Source organism: Mustela lutreola, chromosome 12 (genome assembly GCF_030435805.1).
Source record: "Mustela lutreola isolate mMusLut2 chromosome 12, mMusLut2.pri, whole genome shotgun sequence".
Classification (NCBI taxonomy): Eukaryota; Metazoa; Chordata; class Mammalia; order Carnivora; family Mustelidae; genus Mustela; species Mustela lutreola.
The window spans coordinates 98011035-98028979 of record NC_081301.1 but is presented as its reverse complement, the minus strand read 5'-3'; the positions used below and the strand labels follow the sequence as shown (position 1 = coordinate 98028979).

The 17945-nt window shown below is 55.9% G+C and overlaps 1 protein-coding gene across 1 annotated transcript in view; it reads left to right on the top strand.

Moving 5' to 3' along the window:
- Positions 1-17945, top strand: part of SHC3 (SHC adaptor protein 3) — a 94277-nt gene that overhangs the window by 47094 nt on the left and 29238 nt on the right. Inside the window, exons 3-7 of the mRNA XM_059142066.1 lie at positions 5454-5517; positions 6340-6459; positions 8505-8558; positions 12385-12436; positions 15817-15943. Of these exons, the coding sequence (XP_058998049.1) occupies positions 5454-5517; positions 6340-6459; positions 8505-8558; positions 12385-12436; positions 15817-15943 (417 nt within the window). The remainder of the gene's footprint in view (positions 1-5453; positions 5518-6339; positions 6460-8504; positions 8559-12384; positions 12437-15816; positions 15944-17945) is intronic.

Sequence of the window (17945 nt, the reverse complement as noted above, 5' to 3'; positions counted from 1 at the left end):
GTCGAGTCTCTTCCCATGTCCCTGAGACAGAGGGGACAGCCCTGACATGGGGCCACAGGAAGGGCCAGGATGGCCAGGAGGCAGAGGAGAGCCGAAGCCATCGCTTCATGCAGTTTCGTGGGCAGGGCAGGGCAGCACAGATCATCTCAGCCAGGCTCTGAGCGAATGATGCAGTATCCCCAGCTGCCCGCCTCTGGCCCTGGGGCAGATCAAGGAGAGGAATGCTGTGTCCTGGGTGTGCAAACGGCCAGAGAGGAGGTCTGGCTCTGGGTGCATTGGTTTGCACATCGTAGGCGTGCCCGGGGCTGGCCCTTGGCTGAGAATTGGCCAGTCCAGGAGGGGCCTTTCCCCCAGCCAGGAAGGTTTTCTTTTAAGATGCCAAACTTCATAATGTATAGCAAACGATCTCAGAGGCCATGTCCAGGTGGCACGTGACTGCCGACCAGGGCTGCATTTGGCGTCCTCCTATGGCCTGTGCCTGGTGGTGGCAGCGGCGCTCAGACCTGCACCCCTCCAGCTGCAGGAGCTCAAGGGGAAGACTTCACAGGGATAGCCCTCCGTGTCCTGGGCTCTGGCAAGCGGGACAGGACAGGCACCGCCAGGTGACGACGGAGCCACCCTTGTACAGACGCGGGAACATTTGAGACCAAGAGGAGGCCGGTGTTTGGTGGAGGCGGTGGCTCGGGGGACCAGGAGGGAGGCCAGCCCCGAGCAGGCAAGCAGGTGCCCCCCCCCCCGCCTCCTGCTGCTCCCCACGGCTGTGTCCCTGCAGGTCACCTGACACATGGACAGGAGCATGTTCTGTTGTCTACCCACTCCCACGCCGCATGGCTAGGCTAGAGTCAGGCACGTCATCGGATGCACCCGTGGCCTTCTCCTTGGCCGTGGAACATGGGTTCACGTAGCTGCTTTATTCCCCAGGATAAATTCTGATTTCTGGTCCTCACCCCTTGAGCTCCCGGTGGATTATAACGGCATCTAGGGCGTCGAAGCTCTCGTGATTCTGCAAGGATCACGGGATTCTAAGTCCGTCACGCGTGGCCTTACCGGGGAGCAGGTTGAAAGGCGCCTGGAGGTCCACGGGCTGGTGTTCAGAAGAACTCCACATGGCCGGACTTTGTAGCTTTGGTTTGTGGTCTCCGGGTCCCACTGCCAGGGCTCTGAGGGGCAGGCACTTGCTGGTTGCATGCTCTAGGGTGTATGGGCGTATGGCTTAGCTCGCCTGCCTCCACTTCCCCAACTGTAACACCAGCGTGAATGGCCCCACCTTCCAGCTGTGTGGGGATTCAATGAGGTCATGGTCAAGAGCACGGGGACAGGGCCTGGCAGGGTGCCCCTGCTGTGTTCAGTATGTGTATCCAAAGGGTCAGGTTTGCTCGTGTCCCCGGTGTTCCTGCCAGGCTAGCTGGAAGCGGATTTCAATGGAATTGGGCTCCATACGCTTGTGGGGTTTGATCTCCAAAAACATCTCTCCAAACGGGCAAGTGGTTCCTGAAATCTGGCAGCAGGGGTCGATACGGCTGGGTGTCCCCAAGTCTGTGGATGTTTCTCCAGTCAGGCGGCTGGTGACGGCCCGAAGGCAGGGGCGCCCTTGGGCCTGCAGGGCAGCGTAGCCACGGACCCAACCTGAGGACGCGACTACTCTATAAAGTCACGTCTGCCTAAAAGAACAGCCGCCGAGCCCTTCTGTCGCTGGACTTGGTTCATCGACGTCGCGAAGCAGTTGGGTTGGACGTGGGGGACCCGTGTAACCCCACGGTGAGAAGATTCGGGGAAGGCATTCGTGAGACTACAGGAAGTCCCTCATCTGTCAAAGCCGCTCCCTGCAACCTCGAGCAAACTTTAACCTTAGTTCCTTTAACTGAAGGGCACACTGGCTTTGGTCGTGCCGCTGGCAGGCTTTGCTCGCGGGTCCGCCTGTCCCGTCCTTCCCGGGGCTTCCTCTTTCATTCTGGGGGTACTGGGCAGCCTGATGAAGGACCCCTGTTCTACGGGGACTTACAGGACCGGTCGCGCTTGCCTGTGCGGCGTAACCGCCAGCAAGTACTGATCTGCAACTGCTGTACGCACGAGCGGGGGCAGACCACAGCCGCGGGCACACCGGGGCCCTGATGGCGGGGGAGTCCGCGCCGCCACGAGCCATTGGCAAGGTCGCTTTGGCACCCCGCTGACTTCTCGAGAGCGGCACACTCTTCCAACGCACGGCGTCCCTTACTCCTGCGACAGACTTATCGTTGGGAAGACTTAGGTGGTTTCAACCCTTTCCAGCGAAACTGCTTTTTAGAAGTTGAGTCTGAAGCATTTTTGATGGCTGAGATTACCGTGGGACTCGACGCCTGCCCCATGGTTTGGTTATACCTGGACGTCTGGGCGGCAGGCCCCGGGAATGGGGCTCTCTTTGCCTGTAGATGGCACCGAGCCGAAGCCAGTCGCTCTGCCCCTTGACCCTGGCGGGCAGCTTCCTGGCTCCGTCCTCGCCATGTGGCTGGTGTCTGGCTCTGTGACATTGCCCACCTGTGTCTCGTGGCTTCGGGGCGGACACGCTGACCACCCCCTGGGCTCTGAGGGTTAGGAAGGGAAAGAGAGAGGCCGTCCCATGACACGAGCACGTCCTTCCCGTGGACAGAGTGGGGGCTAGCTCCGCAAATTTATGTCCTGCTTTTAGGCAAATGCAGGGAAGACCAGAGCTGTTTCTTGCACTGCTGCTTCTTGGCGGCCTTCAGGGCAGAGTAACCCCGATGCCAGCGTGGCCTGTGTGGCCTGCGTGGGGTGGCACGTTCTGCTCCCGTCACCACGTTTCTTCGTGGAATGGACGCACTTTGCCATCACGCGTGTTTGTTGCCCCTCACGGGCTAGAGTATGACCCCGTTACGGCAAAATCACCATGTGGGACATCTATCTATCGATCGATCTATATTTATGATCTTATTCCAGAATGTGTGTGAGGGGAGGGTAAGCAGGCAGCACGAGACGGATGAATGGGGACGCAGCGGTGCTTCGTGAGTCGAAGGACCCAGTTCTCAAATCCTGCTACGCTCCGCGCAGCAGTCGCGACACGAGGGCGCGGCTGGCTGGGATGAGCGCTTCGTGCTGGCGGGGCCGGTGTGGGGCCGCGACAGAGGGAGGCGCCAGCTGCTTCCCGGAGACTGCACAGCGGCCAGAGATCCCTGTTAGCTGAGCTCTGAGGTCGTGGCTCACCGAGGTGGGGTCGGGGCGCAATCTCTGTTCTCAATGACGGGGAGCGCCTGTTCTTGCCACCTGAGAATCGAGCCGGGATTCGGCGACTTACGCAGAGCTAAAGAACTATTCCTACGTGCATAGGCTGAGTCAGGACCGCACAGGCAGACACACAGTGCTAGACAAGAAGGACTGAGGAGAATCGTGGCTCCGCGGCCAGACCTCTGAGGGAGCCGCACCGAAGGGCTGCAGTTCCTACATCGCATCACACCCCTTTCTCGAGTGGAAACCGACGCCGCCAGCCTGGGCGCACACACCGTTCCCACGCACGCAGTTTCGCACACGAGCGTTAGGAGCAAGTGTGTGCCGGTGATGGAGAGAGGCCATTTTTCTCAAGAGCAGCCTGATTTGCAAGCGTGTTGGAGGCTTCTAAAACCCGCAAGGGAATCCTTTCGACTTTAGAGCTCGGAGAAGTTTCTGGAATTTCTGAAATTTGCAAATCTTAAGGACAAAAGATGGAGTCTCTGAATGCCCTGGAATGCGGGCTGACTCTGTGGGAGGACTCGCTTGACAGACTGGTTTATTATTTGTGTCTCTCCCCAACCCATTCTTATGCCCACGGGTGGTTCCCACCTCTCTCAGAAGCTGTGCACAGGCGGGAGGGAGGCCCGTGGCCCAAGCTTCGTGGCCCACCAGCTCAGACACGGATGTCACACAGGTTAGACGCTGGACAGTTATCCTCTTGGGAAACTGCCACCCAAGGCTGATTTCTTTCTCTCATTGTCCACGTTGGCGGATCAGGAAAGAGCCCCGAAGCTTATAATGGATATTTAAGGAGAGACTTACGGGAAGCTTCCCGCCCGTGATGTCTTTCTGGCCTGCTGAGACCATCAGAGACTTGGCTGCTTGGCTTAGCCAAGTCTGTCACTTGATGTAATAAGCACAGTGCAGAGATGCGGTGAACTTTTTTTTTTTTTTAATTAAACAGATAAAATATAGATGCTGGGGTTTATGTCGTCCTATAAAGAGACAGCTTGACCTTCTTCAACAGGAATTTACTTTTAGAAGGTACTTGGGTGATCATTTCGATAGAACCACAGTTGGAACGTTATTATAAAATAAATGACTAAGCATAAACATCAGAAACACTCATTCCTTTTAAATGAACTTTTTCTGAGTCTCGGTGACTCACTCTCCAGTCTTCATGGCATCTGAACTTCTAGAATAGTCTTTCCTCACCCCTGCAGTGAATCTAGCAGCAAAGATGAGGCTTACCTGAGTCTCCTACCTAATTTAACAAGGGCAGATTTCTCTTAAGACCATTGTCTTGTGGTGGCAATTCTTTTTCTAGGTGGTAGAAAATAATTTCCAGAAGTATGTAGCATTGAAAGCTTGCAGCATGTTCCTGAAGACCCATTGTCTTGTCATTCGGTGTGTTCAGATCCCGGTTTGTCTCTTACTATTTTGTCCTTTCCTCACGAGCAAGGGGAGGGGTTCACAGTCTCCCAGCTCCTTTCTGGGCTCCTGACTTCAGAGCCACCTCTGGTCTGTCTCTGTCACTCCCCACGGAGGCCAGCTCAGAGAGAGACCTGTTTGCTTTCACGAAAGCACCTGCCACCAGCCTCGTCCTCCCTCCGGTGGCACCCGTCCCCCACCTCCAGCATCTGGACCCGAGCAGCCTCCGTGTGGCACATTCCCTGCTCCCCACCTCTCAGGGTGTCTTGCCCCGGGAAACACCCAGGCCTCCCATCACGGCCCCTTGCCTCCATTCCTCAGGGGAGTGCCCAGCACGTAGTAGCTGCTCAGTAAACGCATGCTTGGGGGAGCTGCCCTGCACAGACCCCATGTCTGACCCAGCTGTGTCACACTGGAGCGCCTCCCTTCCTTCAGCCACGTTGGAACGATGCTGGCCCATTGCAGTGCTTGGTCAGGTCTGGGCCAGGACCGTGGCCTTGAAGGAAACACCAGGAGGCCGCATGTCCGGGTACCGGTTTATTAGATGGAATCCTAACCAAACGTACAACAGAGGGGTGTGGCCTCAGTTCTTGTCACACGGTCAGGATGCATCCCCAGCACCAGGAAGAGCACGGGTGCTGCCCGTCAGAGGTTCAAGATGACCTATTCATTCGAGGGGAACTGGGTGACCCCTGCAGGGCGGGGGGCTCTGTCTATGCCGGATGCACAGCAGATGTTTTCCCTGGGGACGTGCGCATGTGGTCTCTGGGTCACAGAATCCTGATTAACGTGACAAATGGCTCTCCTTCTGCCCCCTTAAGGGAAGCCATCAGCCGTGTGTGTGAAGCTGTCCCTGGCGCCAAAGGAGCCTTCAGGAAGAGAAAGGTACTGTGTCCCGTGTCTTCCCCCTGCGCGACACCGTTAGTCACACCCCACCCATCAGGGCCCCTTTCACCGCCTGGCTCTTGGCACTTCTAAACACAAGAACTTGGGGTCCCCTGCCATGGCCTTGGGTGTCACTGGCCAACCCAAGTCAGCACCCCAGTTGCACCCTGTGGGCCTAGCTCCACAGAGCGTGATGACAGCAGCCGCGTGAGACAGGGCCCAGGCTGCTCGAGTGCTTATGGACCTGAATCCACTTCACTAGAGCGGCTTTTGTGATAGATGCCTGTGCTGTGCTGGGAGATGTAACCAGCGGCTCTTGGGGCCATGTAAGAAGCACCAGAAGTAGTGTTTGCCAGTTTCCATGGCATATGTAACCCCACCTGGCCGATTTCAAGCTCCAATGTGACATCCCTGAAGACGTGCTGCCTCACATCGACGCATGGGTTGCACCTGGTGTCCAGGGGCCGTAGACACGAACGCCAGAGCTCAACGATGCACGGGTCAGCTGCAGGCGCTGGTCTGTGGCACGTCCCCAGGCTCGGGAGGGACAGGAGACGTGTCCGCCTGCACTGATATCCCGCGAGGGTCTTCATCCTGGTGTGTGTGCTGGAGCAGTTACCGCTGCCTGCTGCGTGCTGCAGAACTCGTGCATCGGTGTGGGTCCCCTCCACACCCCAGTTCGTGCGTGGCACCGTCTCCTTCCCGAGCCTCTGAGCATCGAGGGGGCGGGAGGGTAGAGGTTTGGAGGTGCAGCCCACAGGAACCAAGAGAGGTCTCGACGACCGGAATCAAAACCTAAAACCCCACTGTTTGATTCCACAGCCTCCCAGCAAAATGCTGTCCAGCATCCTGGGCAAGACCAACCTCCAGTTTGCGGGGATGAGCATCTCGCTGACCGTATCGACCGCCAGCCTGAACCTGCGGACGCCCGACTCCAAACAGGTGTGTGGGCGCTCGACGCCCCGCCCCCAGCTCCCCAGCTTCACTTACTCGTCTGCCCCGCACCAGAGGTGTTGAGATAAAGCCTGGATCCAGCATCGAACTGAGAGGCAACGTCTGGGCTTCGTTTTGATGCCTCTCCCGCCCGCCCTAGAGATGATCACCGTCTTTCACACTGGTCCACCCACCGCTGCGATGACCGGCATCTAGTGGTGGGCTAGGAGGGTTCCGCAGGCTCAGCCTTTCTCTGGGGCTGTCTCGGGGCTGAGCACCTGCGACCCAGGCTGCAGAGGCCCTCGCTCTGCACAGCAGCAGAGGAAGGAGGGTCCCCTCGGCCCTGAACCACGCGTCCCTATTCACACTTCCACGGTGCACGGCTGCTCCCAAGTTTCTAGGGATGCTCAGGCCATGCCCTCGGTCCTGTGGGACACGCCTCCTAGTCCCCTCTTCTCCCTCAGCCCTCCCTTAAAAAAGCAGACTGAGGAAGAGCAGAAAGGATGGGGAGCTGGTTGGCCAGGTCCGGGTCACTGTCTGTGGAGGATGGTGGGGGCTGGGCTCAGAAGAGGGGGCACCCTCCCAGACGGCAGGACCGCGGCCCAGGATGGTTGGCGTGTCCCAGCCACATCCTCTGGCTCTCCCGTGGCGGAGTGCACACGGGCTGGCCTCACTGGGTGCTCCCCGCCCCGTGCAGAGCGACCATGAAAGGGCCCAGCGCTCCCCTCTGCAGAGCGCTCAGAGAGGTGAAGCACCAGAACCCCACGAGGATGGAAAAACCGCTCGCGGTTCACCACCTCCAGAGCTGTTGCTCTCCGTTTAATTTCCATCTCACCCCAAGGGCTGAGAACAGCCACACAGTAGCGGTCAGGCATCGTGGCGACCAAAAACGATTTCCCTTTCTTCCCGAGTCCTAACATCCATGTCAATTCCAAACCCCAGTATGAGAGCTGCCTCGTGAGCAAAAACGAAATACGCAAAGATCAACACCTTTTAGAAGTTTATCCTCTCTTGGGGATTGCTGCTGGTCGCTGCCATCCTGGGGGCTCCTGCTGGGGGACAGGGGGCACGAGGGTCCCGGAAAGCTGCATGCGGCTACAGGGGGTTAGACCAAGGGGGCTCTGCCGGGGACTGGGCCCAGCCTCCTGGTTTCTATCCAGTCATCTGCTCAGGTCTTTCTAGATCCCAAGCGGTTTTGCAAGTGCCAACAGCCCAAGGAGGCATTTTAAACTGTCTGATTTTCTCTCAGCGCAGTCATTGTCTTGGTTCGAGAGTTACAGGAGTGTGGCGGGGAGGCCCCCGGGACGGTGGGGTGTCGCCTCTGTAACTTCCCCCTGCCTGCCGCGGGGAGCCGTCCAGAGACAACGCTGGCGGGGCTGGGGTTGGGGGCAGGACCACTCTTCCCACCCCTGGAATTCACTTCAGGGTCATTACATTGTCTTCCAAATGATAAAAATAGTGATAAGAACAGCAGGGAAAATGGACGTAGCTTTTTCAATTTAGGGCAGCTTCTAATTTCCTCAGTGTGTCCTGAAGCCCACCGCGAGCTGCCCTTGACGATGCTCATGGGGATGTCCCCGTTTAACATTAATTTGGAATGTCCTCGCTGGCCTTCCAATCAATCCCACTGATTCCTGGAGTGCCCCGGACGGTCCCACGTTTGACGCAGGCTGTCTGATTGGTACACACGTGGGATTCAAGCCGGTGACAGGTTCCCCTCTGTGCTTACCGCGGGTCTGGGCGGCAGGCCGCGTGGGTCTCTGAAGACAGACACTGCACCGTGCATGTGTCTCGGTGTGGGGGTCGGAGACCCCCATGTGTGGTCCCAGTGCTGCCCACGGTCCGCTGTCGCCCCTGGGCCTCGGGCTCCCCGTCCGTGAAGTGGGCACCCCTCCTTCCTCCCTTGAGGGCTGCCGTCAGACGCACGTGACCTGGTTCTGGCTGAGTGGCTGGACCAGCAGCAGCTGTGTTGGGAAAAGCCCACTACAGGGGAGCCGCTGACCAGAGCTGTGGGCCAGGTGCTGACCACGTGTCTCGTTTCTCGTTCTGGGCAGATCATTGCGAACCACCACATGCAGTCCATCTCCTTCGCATCAGGGGGAGACCCGGTAAGTGCCCGCACTGGGAATGCCCCAGAAGGGGCCTAGCTTCAAGGGGTGCCTCTTAGCACACGCCTGGGAAGGGTAACTGGCATGCCTGATGCCCCCTCCTGATGCCATAAGCTTTTCTAGACAACCACCAATTTTCATTTCATCAGCCCAAAGCTGTCAAAAATCCTCCACATGTTGGCTTTGTGAGGGTTTTCTGAAGAGCTCATGGGACCAGACCCAGGCTCCAAGTCCTCAGGGTTTCCCGTCTGTGGACTGCGAGTCCTGCCTCGTTCCTTTTTCTCTGTTGGGCCTCCTCGAGGGCCTTCTGATTTCCTATCTGAAGTCAACTGGAAGGCTGTGAATTTACTTAGTCTGGTTTATTCATAGATGTTTGGAATTAGAATCTTTCTCCCCAAAGTTAATGCTGTCATCTTACTGGTTTGCTTTGCCAGCAGGGAAGGAGGCAGAGAGAGAGAGAGAGCAGGATGAGAATGTTCTATTTTTGTATTGCTTCTCTCATTCAGAAGGTGGGGTCACAAGGGAATTGGCTCCCTACATTTGGTCAGGAGCACTACGAGGTGGTGTCCCCGCTCAGTTTCGGGGTCATCAGAAAGCCTCCACTTCCTTCTTCTCCTCCTCCTGCTCTTCCTCCCCCAGAGCCAGCATCGGCTCTAATCGACTTACAGGTGCTCTAACTGCTGGCCCAATATGATGCTGGAGGACCCAGTTTCTGAAATTTGGGAGGCAACCCAGCTTGAAAAGTAAGAGGAAGAAAGAGAACACAGCTGCGGCAACAGATTCTCCCAAGAGCTTGTCTTAAACCTCATCTAATGCCGATATCAGAAGTGGACACAAAGAGATGGAAAATTCTGGAAGCCAAATACTCTGGCTTGTGTTAACGCTGTGTCGCTCTCCAGGACGGACACAGGCCTGTGAACTGCTTTCATATTTCCTCATCATCTCATCATTTAAAAGAAAAAAAAAAGGAAGCATTCAGTGACGCTTAAAGAAATTCATAACATTTTTATATTTTTTTCTGATGCAGAAAATGTCACTAGGAGGACCAGAAACCCAGTTACGTTCCACTGTAACCGATCAAATCCATGTCCGTGCTGTGCTTGAGTTCCCACTCCAGACCGGCTTGTCGCCATTATAATTGGTGGACGTTTGAATAAAACTAACAATTCCAAGTTGTATTCCTGGTTTGGCCACTAAGTGTGTATCTGTTTACTACTTTGTGCTTTGGTTTACCCAGTAAGGAAACAGCATTTTGAAATATCAAATAAGACAGTGAAAATGCTGTTAATCCAAATGCCCCAAGAAGTGCACTAGAATTTAATCTACTGTGATTAACAGTGTTCCAAGGCCCCTGAGGAGTGTCAGAATGCCAGCCGGGCTCAGAAAGTCTAGGGGAGCAGGAACAGGGACAGGATGGGCACAGGACAGGCACCTGGAAACCCCATCTCAGAACCTGGGGTGTTCAGTGTGTGGCTGTGTGATGTCTAGAAAAATGTTCTGAATAACAATACACACCCTCCGCACAGCGTGCCAGAAAATGATCAATATTGACATTAGAAGACCTTTGCTCTGGGTTCACCACGAACCAGCTGAGGGACGGGACACATGTCCCAGCTCTTTCCTGGCCTTCCTTCCCCAGAGCAGCATGTCTCGGACTGGAGTAAGGATCTCAAAAGAAGAATTTCCTTGCAAATGCCACGAGTGCTGACTCCAATTGATTTTGTTACCCAAATATGCACAAATATAAATCCAGTATTGATTCCTGTTTCGACTTCTTGTTGAGCCCTAAACCCCAATCCAGTTCACTTTTAATACTGATAAACACAATAAAGCCGACAACATTCAAAGTTACATCAATTTGCTCTGATGGATGGTTTTGCTGACGCCGGCTCTCTGCTCTCAGCGTGCCTCTCAAACCGGCCACCGCAGGGCAGGATCCTTCAAGGTCAGCAGCTCTCCACTACCTCGGCCACCTGGATGACTCAGTTCTTCCACTGATATATTCTATTCAAGCAAGCCCTTGAGTGATACATCATGATGAGTAAATGTGACATTCATTGCTCGAGTTGGGGCAAAAGCATCTAGTCTGAGTGTTCTTTTTTCTCTAGTTCTTTACAAACCTGGCACCTGTAATATGGGAAACCCGACAGACAACCTTGGCACTGACATCGCACACAGAACTGACACCACAGTGGTCATTCGGACGGTCCTGGATATTCTTGTATTAATTTTTCAGATGACAATGAAAATGAAAACACGAATCTAAAAAAACTCTGATGCCTTCTCAAACAAGGGGGAAGGTACCTGCCCCGCTTCAGGGTTCCACGGATCTCAAACTGAGAACACGAGTGCTGTCCTAGGACCCTTTGCGACAGTTAGCCCCTGAACCCAGGAAGAGCATCTGTGGCTCCGAGCTGCAGATGACTTCAGATCCTGACCAGATCTTCCTGGACAGAAATGACCAGAAGCCATGTCCACATCCTTTCCAGCTCCGTCTATGGATATACCAGTGGGCAGAGCAGGTGGATGGAACAGTGTAGGCAGGCTGCACGCCACAGGGACCCCGGGCTGCAGCCCGTCATGTCAGTGGCTGCCGGGAGAGCCTTCACTGTGAACTCTGGGAAACGGCGTGTGGACAGGGCCCAGCACCTGGCGCCACCCGCAGTGGAGTCTCGTCACCCTGCACGCCCTCACTCGCTCTGTCCTCACCCCTCCCATCAGAGCATGTTCCTGGAGCACCGCAGAGAGAGGGAAGGCGGGGTGTCCTGCCCACGGAGAGAAATAACGGAGGAGCTCACGACACAGAATCTGTCAGATGCTGAACTCAGCGGGAGCTCATGGTTAACTCTGGCACCTTCGAAGCAGTGACATTTGGGAAGTATCTGCCAGAATGGGTGAACCTTTACCAGTTGCCCCCCTGAGACTTCTTTGAATGGTGCAAATGTCACCTTTGCAGGGAAGACTTTTCTGTTTTGAAGAATGAAGAGAATTATGTTTCCTCAGCTGGTTTAGAACCGAAAACCCCTGTGGCGGCCCCAGCCCATTTCTGAGTCCAGAGGGTCCTCCGTGCTGCTAAGCAGACTTGAGTGTCCCCTGGAGCAGCCAGACTACTCCACAGAGCTCGTGTGTTGGACCGTCTTAAAAGGATTCAAATTACTGCTCTGGTCTGGGAGGAAAAGAGCTGTCACATCTCGTCCACCCCCGAAGGCATTGGCTGCCAACTCCTGCGTTCCCCGTGGCCTCTAGCCCAGCAACACCAGCATCAGCTGGAAATTTGTCAGAAATGCACATTTGGGGTCTCACTTCAGACCCACAGAATCAGAAACCTTGAGGCGGGCCCCGCAGTCTGTTTTCACGAGCCCCAGGACAGAGGCCGCGGCCAGGTTGGACCGAGGACGGCCGCTGGGCAGAGCTGAGGGCCGGGCTTGTCAGCCCCCATCAGAGCAGAACAATCCGGGGAGCCTCAGACCTTCTTCTCATCCAGTCTAGTTAGGTCAGCTTATCTGGAGTTGGGCCTCGGACATCAGTGTTGTTAGAGCCCCTTGGGGGTCCAACACACCGAGAACGGGGTCCCGCCCGTCAAGTCCCTGCTGCCGGAGGTCGGGCACGGACAGCAGCATCAGCACCAGCGCGAGCTGGGGTGGCCGGCAGAAGCTCAGGCCCCAGCGGCACCTGCCGCGTCAGACTCCCCGTCTCAGGAGGTCCGGGGATTCTTGCCCACGGACGCGGGAGGAACGCGCCTGACCAGGCTGTTTGCGTCCTGAGCTGATCTGTGCGTTGTGTCTGGCTGTGACTAGTGACGGGGTGTCTCGTTTCTCTTTGACAGGACACAACCGACTACGTGGCGTATGTGGCGAAGGACCCCGTTAATCGCAGAGGTAAGCGGCACCCGAGGCTCGCGGTCTCTTGCTCACATGCGGCCCGGCCTGATGCAGGGCACCAGGTGTTCCTCATCACGTCCACATCCTTCGCCAACGCGACCGTGCGCCCCGGTGTGCTACTACTGACAGCGGAGGTTTGTGGGCAGTCCGGGGTGGCAGCTAAGTGGCCGGGCTGGGAGGCCCTGGACGACCGTGAGCTCAGACGCAGCTGCTCGCAGAGGGCGCGCCTGGACTGCACATCGCAGATCCCACTCAGGCCGTGAACCAGGCGGCCTCCGTGACCCCGGGGCCCCTCCACAGCCCACCTGACCTCCTGCCCAGCTCCAGGTCCAGCTCCGTGGCCAACTCCGCCATCCCAGAAGCTTCCATGGCCCTGCACAGTCCTGGGGCTCAGGGGCGAAGCTCACTTGCTGCCCTCTCACAGCCCGCAAGGCCGCCGGGGCCTCGGACGCAGGCTGGACGGGGGGTCTGAGGCGTCTGAGCACCTTCCATCCTCCTAGACCCTTTATTCCTAGACCCTGCCTCCACCCCCACAACCCCACTCCTGCTATCAAAGCCAAGCCCCATCCATGGGTGCGAGCGGCCTGGGGGCAGGCTGAGCCCCCGCGCTACCCCTGAACACGGGTCATCCCACAGCCCACGCGCAGAACCGGCGGAGGAAGGTCACAGCTGGGGTTTGTAGCAGTAGAAAGGGGGCTTCCTCGCTGCGCCCGGGGTCCCCACTCCTCCCCCCCGACCCCGGGTACCACCTGGTAATAATGGCTCCCAGTTTGCTTTGCAGGACTTCTATCTACGCACATACACACACATTCTCTAGTGGTCAAACTCCAGTGCGAGTGAGATCCTAGCATTCCAGTCGGCCCCTCCTGCATGCTGTGTCTTGGACACGTTTCCACGACAGCCCACAGGGAACAGGTCACGCCCTAGGACGAGACGCTTCTGCCAGGTGCACCGACCCCCGGGGGTCCGCGTATAGACTCCTTCCCTGTTCTTATCCCCGATGTAGGGCGGCCCCTTCTAGAGGCATTTGAGGGAGGTTTGCTGGTGGGTAGGACAGTGTACCTTTCAAGTCACCACCTAGTCAGGCTGTAAAAATCTGCATTCCCCTCTAAGTGCGTGAGGGTGGTTTTCCATCCGGCCTCCTCCGGCCCTGGGTTAGTCCGCAGAGGCGTGGCAGGGCTACCTGCCTTCCTCCAAGTCAGAGATGACGGGATCTTACAGAGTTAGCCTTCCTCTGTCGCAGGTGTAGGTGTCCGGGGGGGGGGGGGAGGGGGGGCATAGGTGAGTGCGATTCTCAGTTCTGAACCACAAAGCTTTGTGCTCAGACGAGGAGGAGGTATGGGTGGTCCTGATGAGCCCCCCGAGGGGAGCCGGCCCCGAGACCCCTCGCCGAGCCATGGAGCCCACACCTCTTGGCCTTGCCGCGGCTTCTCTGTGCTTGGGGGAGGGCGCCTCACTAGCCTGCCCCTCCCCGGACAGGCTGCCTTACTGGTTCACTGAGGCTCCTGCTCAGTCCGCCATAACCCGGGCCAGGAGACCCGAGCGCAAGGTGCTGGAAGGGCCCCTTCCGAGGCCTCGAGGGGGACCCTTCCGGCCCGGCCTAGCTCCTGGAGGTGCCCTGGCCAGGCTGGACATCCAGGCTGGTGGCCGGGTGGCCCCAGCAGCCAGTCTTCACGCGGCTCTGCCCTGAGCGCGTGTCCATCTGCACCTGGCCATCTGCCTCTAAGGTCTCTGGTTACCCTGGGTTAGGCACCGCCCATCTTCCAGTGTGACCTCGGCTCCATGGCAGTGAAGTGTCTGCCTCTCAGACAGGTGTGAGATGACTTTCTAAGAGTGGCGAGCCCGCCTCCGGGGCCAGGAGGCTCAGCGCACTCCTCATCTGTGCGGGGGAGCTGGACCTCGAGCCCGCACACACCCCTGATCTAGAACACTGAGCAAGGTGGAGGATGCGGAGTCCCCGGACAACAGCGTTGGCCGGAAACGGGGCTGGAGTGCTGGGGGTGTGTGTGGCTCCCTGGCGAGGGCTCACTAGTTCAGGGCTCCTCCCAGGGAGCGCGGTGAGGGAGCAGAGCCCGGAGACGTGGCCTGGGTCCGCATCAGCAGGCTCTGCCGCCCCCTTGTACCTGCACGACAGGCCCTCAGCCAGCAGGGATCTTCCCCCACAGCTCTGCCCCTTGCACATGTCCCCGGAACCAACTTAAAGAGGGCTGCGCCCAGGCTTCGGGCTCCATGCCGGGGAGACAGGTGTAAACTAGCGGACCCCCCAGGTGGATCCGGCCTCGAGGCCTCCTCAGAGGGGACTCAGAGCCTCCTGTGCCCTGGGCACACACACCCGTCCTTCCTTCACCATGGCTGCTGCTCTGCTTTTCAGAAGGAGGGGAAGCTGCTGGGTTTTGACCCTTCCTCAGCCTGCCCATCTCCAAAGTGCCGACCTGGCAGCGGGTGCAGACCGGATGTGGGCGTGTTTGGCTGGGAACGGGCAGGTGGGGACCAGGGTGTCCCCCCCCCCACCTGGGCCCCTGCCTCCTTATGGGCAGGAGGGCACCTGCACTCACACCGCGTAATGCACAACCATGTGCCTCCAATAGCAACGTAATACGGCCTTGCTCTGTGTATCTAGGTTGATGTTTAATAAAAACCAATATCAACAATAAAAAAAAATAATAGCAATAATCAACAATAAAAATACAACCAGCATCTGTGTCCTTGGGACACACGTCTTGGCCATCCCCATCGTTCTCAGGGGCTTGCACTGCGATTTGGAGCCGCTATACCGTCATGCCGCTCTTTCCAAGGTATCCTGTTCCTCAGGGCACCCCCTCCCGCCTGGGGGTAAAGAGAAGCCTGAGGCTCCCAGGACTGGCAGCCGCTGTCCGGAAGCTGTCTGGGGGAGCTCCACCGAGCCCGGCTGGCTTTGTGCAGCCAGAAGACAGTTTGGTGGTGTCGCGGGTGCAGGGACAGTTGTCCCTGTGCAATGCTTAGGTCTCGCTCTTCGAGAGCTGGGTTAGGTCCAATCCCAGGGCCCTGGGGCCCTGGCAGGCCTTGCTTCTTGTTAGATCAGGTTCTCTAACCCATCAACGTTTCCTTCCAAATCCTGGTTCTCTCTGCTGGGCTCTGAGTTGGTATTTTATAGACTGTTAAGAAATTCTTAAGAGCAATCCATATGAAATTTAAAATATTAAAATGTGTTTACAAATAGAACCATTAGTTTAGGGGAGCAGAGCCTTTAAGAGAGGCATCCCTGTGCTGGCATCTTATAGCAGTGGCATGGGGACCAGGTGTGCTGTGGGACCATCCGTGAGGGACATGCACCCCTCGTGTGGGCAAGCCTGGTGGCCCTGGTGTCTCTGAAAAGCCTGTGCCACTTGTGTCCACAGCGTGTCACATTCTGGAGTGCTGCGACGGGCTGGCCCAGGATGTCATTGGCTCCATCGGACAGGCCTTCGAACTCCGCTTTAAGCAATATTTGCAGTGTCCTTCCAAGGTGCCTGCGTTCCACGGCCGGTGAGTAGTGCTGTGACCCCCTTTGCAGTGGCCTTTCTGTATTTTACAAACTTTCCTCTCGACATCACTCGAGAGAATATCACAAGACGACCTCCACAGGGTGTGGTCTGGGCACACATGGTGAGTCACAGGGCCCCAGGCTCGGAGGCACCTGGCGGGGCCAGGCTGCGGCTCAGGAGCCCCACAGATGGAGGCCGACATATGGGCGATGCTGTGAATGTTGAGGAAAACATTTTCTAGAAACTATAGAGACGGTAGCCAAGGTTACAGGAATGCATTGTAATAGGTTTTGTGCCATTTCCTCTGCAACCAGCTAAGGGTCCTGTGTGTTTCCTCCTTGGGTCTGCATGGCACAGGTGTGACACATGCCTTGTCCTCGCTGTCGTAGTTCGCATGGCCATGACGCGCGGCCCCACCTCGAGGCCCTGAGCTGGGGCGGCTTGGGGAGTCAGAGCCTCCTGTGCCCTGGGCACACACACCCATAGCCAGGATGAGCCTCGGCAGCTCTCTCTGTGGGACTGGCAGAGCCTGACACTCATGTCTGATGAAAGATTAAACATGAGGAGTAAACCTTCTCCTTGGGAGAGGTACCACCGAGCTCCAGGGACAGAAGAACGTTCAGTGCAGCATAAAAACATCCAGAGAAAGTGACGGGGTGATGGTGATGGTCTGTCCTTGATTGGGCTTGCCTCCTGAAAGCCTCTTCTCATGCTGTGTTCACCATCCATGAAATCTTATTTCTCCTGAATTTGTTTTCCACTTTTGCTCCAACGTCTGCAGCCCCATTTTCTGGCTTCCTCGTGAAGGCAGCGTCGACTTTTACCTTCTTTATGACGAAGGCTCCTCTCTTCCCTCTGAGCTTGCTCCCTTTCGTGACTGATGCTTTTTTTTTTTTTTTTTTAAAGATTTTATTTATTTATTTGACAGAGAGAGAGAGATCACATGTAGGCAGAGAGGCAGGCAGAGAGAGGGGAAAGCAGGCTCCCTGCTGAGCCAAGAGCCCGATGCGGGACTCGATCCCAGGACCCTGAGATCATGACCTGAGCTGAAGGCAGAGGCTTAACCCACTGAGCCACTCAGATGCCTATGACGGACGCTTTTAATCCATCCTCTTATCTCCTGGGAAGTGGCTTTTAAGACACCCGTTGGGGACATGCCTGGTAAGACCCCAATTTTTCCCAATTGGTGAATTCCATGTCCCAGAATTCAGACGCATCTGTGTGCAGAGAGTGGGGACAGAACGTGGCCGACTGTGTTTTTATACTCTTTACACACACCCACCTATCCATTAACTGCGCACACTGAGTAGAAATCTGATAGTTCCCATCCTCCTCTGCCGACTTTAAGTTTTCCATACAATGGGATGTAGTCATTCAAGTAGATCGGTGTATGTGTGTCACCAGAATAAACCTAAAAAATCTTAAAAGGAGTGAAAAAGGAAACATTTGTGGAAGTTTTAAAACCATAAATAAAATTGTGCCTGTAGTTTATGGATAAAAGCGTGTGTATGAAGAGTACAAAAGCGTGTAAGATTATTACATACCCATCATACAGCATCTGAGGACCAGGTGGTGATGGGCGCGATTTAACTCTGGCCGGTGGCCCCTCCCTGACACTTCACAGTGAAAATATTCCAACGTCCAGAAAGAATTTTACAGTGAACATCTCCCAGATTCCACTATTCACATCTTACTGTTAATTTGGTATATCCATCCTTCCAAAGTAAGTTTAATACATTTTATTTCTTTTTTTAAAAAAGGAAGCAAACAGAGCAAAATGTTCACACTTGTTTAATCTCCATGGTGGAGATGTATCTTTTATATTAATTACTATGCTTTTCTGTACTTTGGAAATGTTGCATCAAAGTCAAATAAATAAATGAAAAACAGGTACAAAAATATGTGTGGGAGTTGCCTTGCTTCTCTGGGTACGTACTGAAGGTAGGAATTTTGTATAGAATTTTTTTATATTGAGTTTGAAAAAGTTTTGGGGAAAGACAGTG